The 7,913-nt window shown below is 30.5% G+C and overlaps 1 protein-coding gene across 4 annotated transcripts in view; it reads left to right on the top strand.

Annotated features, from left to right (window-relative positions):
• Positions 1 to 7,707, top strand: part of NCAM2 (neural cell adhesion molecule 2) — a 562,762-nt gene extending 555,055 nt beyond the window's left edge. For 2 of the 4 annotated variants that reach the window (XM_030806254.1, XM_030806258.1), the window contains exon 18: positions 2,188 to 7,707. In XM_030806254.1, the coding sequence (XP_030662114.1) occupies positions 2,188 to 2,299 (112 nt within the window). In that variant the 3' untranslated portion in view covers positions 2,300 to 7,707. The remainder of the gene's footprint in view (positions 1 to 2,187) is intronic. The other 2 variants (XM_030806256.1, XM_030806257.1) reach the window with 1 other exon arrangement.
• Positions 7,708 to 7,913: the final 206 nt, after the last annotated feature.

Below are 7,913 nucleotides of genomic sequence, written 5' to 3' on the forward strand. Positions count from 1 at the left end.
ATTATTACAATGTAAATTCAAATTAACTATATTAGATGTGGGTTCTACATTCTCCACTTTAGAAATAAGAAGTGTACATGAAAACTAGTTAAGAATATGCTCTTGGACTGGGCTATATTTTGGGAAAAAAGGGTAATTTAATAACTATGTCTCAATTATAGAAAATAAATCACCAATATAAAATAATATGATTAACAGTAATCTTAAAAATATTTTACCTATACGTAAGTGGTGAGAAATTCTATACCCAGAAACAAACTATCAATTTGGTGAAAGCACTGGGTCATTAAAAACTTAATATATATTAAATGAGTAAGAGATATATTAAGTATTATGCTAACTTACTATCAGAACTCTAATCAGAACTATTTCTCTACAGTTTGATGCTTGAGGTGACACATTGCTTTTATGACCCTGTATTGTCAATATTTTCAGTACTTGTGAATGCTAAAAAGGAATAACTGAGACTGCACTATTTATAACATATATAAAATAGCCTGCTCTCATTGGTACAATGTTTTTTAATGTTTTTTTCATTACCAGCAATGGATATTACTAGTTTTTGCCTATTACTTTGATTAGTTCTGATAGCTTTGATCTGCAGAATATGTTTTACCCTTCTCATTCAAAAATATAAAATAAATTACAAATAAATCCCAGAGGAATTAGCATTGTAACTTTCACTCCATTATAACATGGTAAGGTCAAAGTCACAGAGATGGATTGGAATACCCTTTCTTTCTTTCTTTCTTTTTTTTCTTTTTGAGACTAGTTTCACTCTTGTTGCCCAGGCTGGAGTGCAATGGCGCAATCTCAGCTCACCTCAACCTCCGCCTCCCAGGTTCAAGTGATTCTTCTGTCTCAGCCTCCCAAGTAGCTTGGATTACAGGCGCACGCTGCCACACCAAGCTAATTTTGTATTTTTAGTAAAGACAGGCTTTCTCCATGTTGGTCAGGCTGGTCTCGAACTCCTGACCTCATGTGATCCACCCACCTTGGCCTCCCAAAGTGCTGGGATTAGAGGTATGAGCCACGGCGCCTGGCCTGGAATACTATTTCTGACCGAATTTTCTTGATGTGGAAAAAGTATGTTGTTAAGGGAGAAAAACTCATCTCCAAATGTCGTGTACACAATGGTAAACAATTGAATTTGCAAGTTTTAGGAAAATCGAGAAAGCACAATTCATTGGCATCGAAGTAAGGTTTGTGAAGCTGTCTTGATATTAAGAAATAAAGTTGTTATTGCTTCGTAAGTTACAATTGCAAACAACTCAAAATCTGTGTTGCAAAGTGATTTAAAAGTGACAAGAAAAACAACAGTGAAAAGAGACAAAAGAAAACATATACAGTAAATACTAAAAAGTGAGCAAGTCCTAAAGTATGTTCATTTGCATTAAGTTCCAAGGAATATTGTTAATTCACTCAGTTTCTGAATTTTATTATTATTATTATTATTATTTGAGATGGAGTCTTGCACTGTTGCCCAGGCTGAAGTGCAGTGGCATGATCTCAGCTCACTGCAATCTCCACCTCCCAGTTCAGGTGATTTCCAGCTAATTTTTGTAATTTTAGTAGATATCTGGTTTCACCATGTTGGCCAGGCTGGTCTGGAACTCCTGACCTCAAGTGATCCACCCACCTCGGTCTCCCAAAGTGCTAGGATTACAAGCATTAGCCACCACGCCCAGCCTGGTTTCTGAATTTTATGTAACAGAATATGGCAACAATTATTAATTGTTTTCACTGGAGAAAATGCAGTACTAATAAATCATATCATTGACATTTAAAAATGTTTTGGCATTTTACCTTCCATAACATGTAATTCTATTTTTGCGATCAACAACTAGTTACCAAATCTAAGCCACCCTAAGTGAACAATTTGTGCATCTAAATCTACAAATATATTGTTTCATTCATCATTCTGCATTACATTTTTAAAAGGCCAAGTAATTGTTTTTACTCTCTTTTAGATCATTTTTAATCTATTTTATATTATTTTAATAAATTTAATTTTTCCTTTCTAATTATTGTAGCATGTTTTCTCTATAAAATAGTAACTTACTTAGCATGTATAAAATATTAGCATATTACTGGAGCATATTTTCCTTACAAAACAGTAACTTAAATGTTAAGGTATATCTCCTTAAATACCTCAGGAAATGAAGCTTATTATTTTTTATCTTCCAGAAAATTGCCTTTAAAGGAAGAAAATGGGAAAGAAGCTCTAAATCCAGAAACTATAGAAATTAAAGTTTCTAACGACATCATTCAATCAAAAGAAGATGACAGCAAAGCATAACAACAATATCACAGGGGCTTGAACAACACTACGAAGAGCATTTGGATTGCAGTGACCCTATGACCAAAACTATTCCATTGACCTTAATTTCTTGGGAAACTTCTAGCTTGGAATAGCTTGTACACATATACATATGATCAAATACTCCTGCCCATGATCCATTCCCTTTTGTTATTGTTGTCGTTGTTGCTGTTGTTGTTAGTTTTGTTAAGAATTTCAATATCAAGACTGACTGGCACCAACACTTTGGTATTCAATTTGATTCTATGACTGAAGTACTGGAATTTATTATGTGGCTAAAGTGCTCTATTTATTAAGAACTATATTTGATACCACCAATAAATATAGGGGTTAAGGAAAAAAACGTGAGCTACGTGTATCAGAAGGCCCTGCATGTGTATGAGTCCTATTCTGGGCAAATAGATTGTTAAAGTGGCTTTCAACTTCAAGATGAAGGCACTTAATAATGGTTACTCATTTTATCAGGGGAATTTCAGGGAAGGTAGGCTTCAAAGAGCCAGTTATCTTTAGCAGATATTAAAAATTGAAAACTTTGGAGAACTCATTTCAAGTTAGGATTCAGTGCATTTTCAACATTGATTTTTGATAGACTGAAGTGCCAGATCAAAATTGTTACCCATTTGAAAGAATATTAGTTGTATATAATATTAGATTAGAAAGACTTTCTAAATCTCTATCTCTTTATATATGTCCTATTCATTCACAATGGATTATACAAAAAAAAGTATTGCAAGTGAAATAATATTGATTTCTGCCCTCAGCTTCAAATAAAGTAAATTGAAATGGGAATAATATCAATATGGTGTCTTGATATATTTATAAATATGTGATTATCATTTATTTTTTAAATAATTTATCAAAAAACAAGTCTTTAGTGTTCAAATACTTCAAATCATATCCTCAGATATATTTTTAGCCCATGGTTTTATATAATCTTTAAGAACTAATTTTACCACTGTTATAGGTTCACCATTAAATGTAATTGGCTAATGAAAATTAAAATTTTAAGGTTGACTAAATTAAGAAGAAATTATTTAACATTTTAATGTGCCATAAAAGTGTAAATGATAAACAATTAAATGCCACTATGTGTTCTATTCTGGATGTTCTAGCTAGAAGTCATTTTAAGATTTTGATGAACAACTTTGGTTGAAGAAATTCCTTAAGTATTCAACACAAACTTTCTAATATCTTTTGTTAGGATTATACCAGAATAAAATGCTTCTTTACTTCCAAGCTATGCAAGCTCCCAGAGGTAAGAGAGTGACACATGATTTAACTTATATGTAAGGTTTAAAAAAGTATTTATGACTGTAAACATACATACCATTTGGGAGCAGGTTTATTAACCTTGAGAGCCAAAGGTTTCCTTAGGCCCTGTAACATTCAGAACCTTTGGTGTCTCAGGTGGTATTATAGCTCAAATAGTGACAGGATAGGGAATGCATTCCAAAGGAATATTGGAGCAATTTTTAGCATTGCAGAAACCTGCTTTGGGCGTGTCTTCTGTAGAGAGAACCTGATGATTATTAAATGTAAAATTAAGGCAACTCATGAATATTTTTATTTACAAAGTGCTTGAAACTCAGCCAAGGAGAGAAAACTAAGTAATTTTATATAATTCATCACTTTTCTGGCTACAGCAGGACAGAATATGACCATCTTCATTTGAGGGCACCAAATCGTCGCAGTGTCTTTGCCATAAATTGCAGGGTTAAATGCGGGAATCTCTCCTTGCGTTCCTGTCTGGCATATTCCGAAGAACAGAACAGAATTCTTGTGCCTACCTAAGAATTTGAGTAGTGTCTAAACAAACAAACCAGTTAGGTCATTTTAACTGACTTGATTATCCAACTGGTCTTTGACAGATTTGACTGTTCATATTTGGTTTGTTTGTCTGATCATCCAGTTTGTTTTATTTTGCTGTGTTTTATTTTGTTGTTTGTTTTGTTTTGTACCAATGCACTAAAACTAGTCAAAATACTTGAATTAGTTTGTTTGTGCAAAGTGTACAAGCTTAGTAAAGTGTCCATGAAGCAATAGCCATGATTGCTAATTATTTCTAAATAGGGCCACATGGTTTTAAACTAATGATGGTGAAAGAATTAGGATGACTGAGAAAGTCATTTCGCATGTTTACTATTGTTATATTTGTGCTTTAAGAGTGCAGAAATCATAATAAATAACAAACTATTTTTGTGTTTTCTCAATTTGACATTTCTGTTTCTCTCATTTATTTGGATTTTCCTTGTAAAGAAATTGACATATATTTCATATATATATATATATACACATATATATATATGATGTTAAATTTCCTGCCACTCATGTGGAGTAATGGTCTGAAATTAACAGATAATCTGAAGCTAATTATATTCAGACTATTTCAAGTGCACTGTTTCAGTTGCCCGGGTGGTCCTTACCTCTTGTCCTTGAAATCCATGCCATGCTGAAGCAAGGCAATACTGTGATAAAGTATTTTTTTTAATATTTCAATGGAATGCTCCAAATGATTTATAAAAATTTCAAAATAAAAGATGGCTTGTAGTAAATTGTAAAATATGAGTAGAACTGAAATAACCTGTTTCATTCTTATTCTAGATTAAACATATACATATAACCGTATAAATGTTATTTTTATTGTCTGAGAGTACTCTTAATATTAGTATAAAGTGTCAAAAGAATTGACTGAACATAAGTACTGTTAAAGTAATTTGAACCCTATGATATTTTAAACCAAGAGGCAAAGATATCACCTAAAACTTGGTATTTCTTGATAGGTTAGGTGCAATTAGGCAGTGACAATCTATATTCAACAACATATAAGATAAAAGTGTAATATCAGAATTTTGACACGTTTTGTTTTCAAAACTGGCACAAATTAATGTGTCAACATATTTTACAATGATTGTCAAAGGAATTTAATTAAGAATTGTATTTTTAAAGATTTATTTATTATTTTTGTGGGCTAAGACATCGCCATTCTATTGATACTAACGCCTAACATTAATGTAATGTTTCTTGTTTTCTTTTATTTTTAATATCAATAACTATAAAAGCATTTTTCAAAGGCTATTTGATCCAGCACACTTCATACGGATCTTAGTCTTTGAATTAAATATTTATATAAATAGATTTTATTAATCAAATTATTTATTTGTGTGCCAATAATTAATTGTAACTTTATGATCATACCTTTGTTTATGCTTCTTATTTTAAATAATTGAGATGTATCTGTGCCTTTTAATTAGCATGACAGTCTGCTTTATTAAAAGAAAAAACTACAATTAACATCATTACTAGTATATTTTGCTTAGATTTGAGATACTCAAATGATGCTGTCTCATTTACAGTCAGTAAATAAGTTCAATTCAAACTATTTTACCTTGAATATAAAATCTAAATATAATAAACTATACTGTATAATTTACCTTAATTCATGTCAAAACAATTCTTTTTATACACACACATGAAATATTCTTAATTTGTTCTGTATTGTTTTTCTAAACAATAAATACATTCTAGATATTGTTGAAATTAAATTTTGCCACTTGTAAGACAAAGACAACAGATGACTTTTGAAAATCAAGCAAATTACTATGGTGTTTCTTGGGTCTTCATTATTCCATTTATATATATATATTTTATTTAGAATAATAAATCAACCTTTATTTTTGGCAATAAGATTATCACTGATGAAAATATGTACAGCTCAAGTAGTAGAAATAATATTTTCCATTAGTTAATTTAGGAAATATTGGAACAGTATATTATAATTATTTTTAAGGTTCACAATGTTCCTTTTCACAGAAAATAAGGTAAACATTCAACTTAAATCCCCCATGAAGTTTTTTCATACTCATAATCATAATCACATAATGTGCTTATTCAACAAACTTTATATCTGGATATATTTTTAACAATAAGTTCGTTAGCATTATTTATTTATCTTTAGAGAGAAAATATTTGCATCTGTTTATTAACCCTCTGAAGCATTAATACTTAGTCACTCACATTGAAATTGCATATGGTTATATCAACATAGGCTAAAATTAAATTATGGGTGTCGCAGAAATGAAATACTTCATCTTAAAAGGTAAAATTTTCAAGAAAGTATTTTATTCATGGGCTTAATAATGTCTTAAGATGAAAACAATTGTATGTCCAAATGAGAAATTTATAAAAAGACCCACATATAGTAGTTGCTGAACAAACATAATTTTCTTCCAGCTCCCATCATTCATTTTTGAAAAATTAAATTTACCCATGCAGATGCAGCTATTTACAATTATACAAGAATGCTAATAGATGAATTATTTCCTCTCATATAAAGGCAAAAATTTTATATTATATATAATGCTAAATATTTATTTGATAACACACTTAATATTCTTAGAAAAATAGTTTATTACTTTAGGATTTTATCTATAACATAAATATATTATTTGATATTACCTCTTTAAATTTTCATTTTATACAATTTTTGAGATTCTGGCCACACAACATTCAGAATTATTGCTCATGTAAATTTAAATATTGCTACTTATTTTTTTTCTTTTCTGAAATGAAAACATGTATCTTTTGGCATCTGTTTTTAGCCTCCCATGGAAGACAGTAAGCAAAACCATCACTGTTAGAGAATTTCAAATCACGACCCGACATAGGAGAGTAGAGAAACAAAGAAATGAGTGGATCCAGAAAGGCAAACTGAATTGCTGTATTTGGAATAGCTAAGAAGGACCTGACTTTGAGAAGTGCTAGACCAGGGACTAGGAACACTGCTTAGATAAAAATTATGGGCGATTACACTGATGCAAAGGAGAAAACAATGTAACACAGAGGAGAAAGTTAACAGAGATAGAATCTCTGATTTAATTTTGCAAATAGCTTTTTTAGAGAACAACATGCATACTATAAAAGAAATGATGCTATTAAGAACAAACCTATTTGTTCCAACTCTTAAAGAAATATTCATGGTTTAGCATTTGCCTCTAAACCCTGTTAGAAATATGTGAAGTTAGAAATAAAGGTTTTTTTAAAAAAAATCTTTTTTGGTATGTGAACTGTATGCTGTGCTCAGTATGTACTGAAACATACTATCTTTTATTTTCTTTAATTTATATATTCCATTCAAATTCTATATTCTTAAGTTAGCTACCACAACGTTTTCTTATTGTTTCAATATGGTATGTCCCAATGAAATGCTGTATATATATGTCTAAACTGTAAAAATTATACTGCAAATGTTGAAGTTTTGTATTTATGAGAGACATTGAAAGTATGGCTTACAGTATATCAAACTTGTCACACTTCACCATTTGTATATTAATAGTAAAGATACTTTTACTTTAATAAAGTGTTGCATTTTATGTTTATTTTGAATAACATTTCTGCAGTGAGCAAGCTTATGGCTTTTCAAATACTTCGGTGTTAAGAAATTTCCTAACATATATCTAGATATTCTAAAGAAGAGAACGCTTTCTGCCGTCTTATCTCTCAATGAGTTACAATCTTTTGGCTTCTACACTGAGCAGAGTTCAGATAATTAAATGAATAAACAGTTGGTTTAGAGCAGTGGTTCTCAAAATGTGAT

The sequence above is a fragment of the Nomascus leucogenys genome, chromosome 25 (assembly GCF_006542625.1).
Source record: "Nomascus leucogenys isolate Asia chromosome 25, Asia_NLE_v1, whole genome shotgun sequence".
Taxonomy (NCBI): domain Eukaryota; kingdom Metazoa; phylum Chordata; class Mammalia; order Primates; family Hylobatidae; genus Nomascus; species Nomascus leucogenys.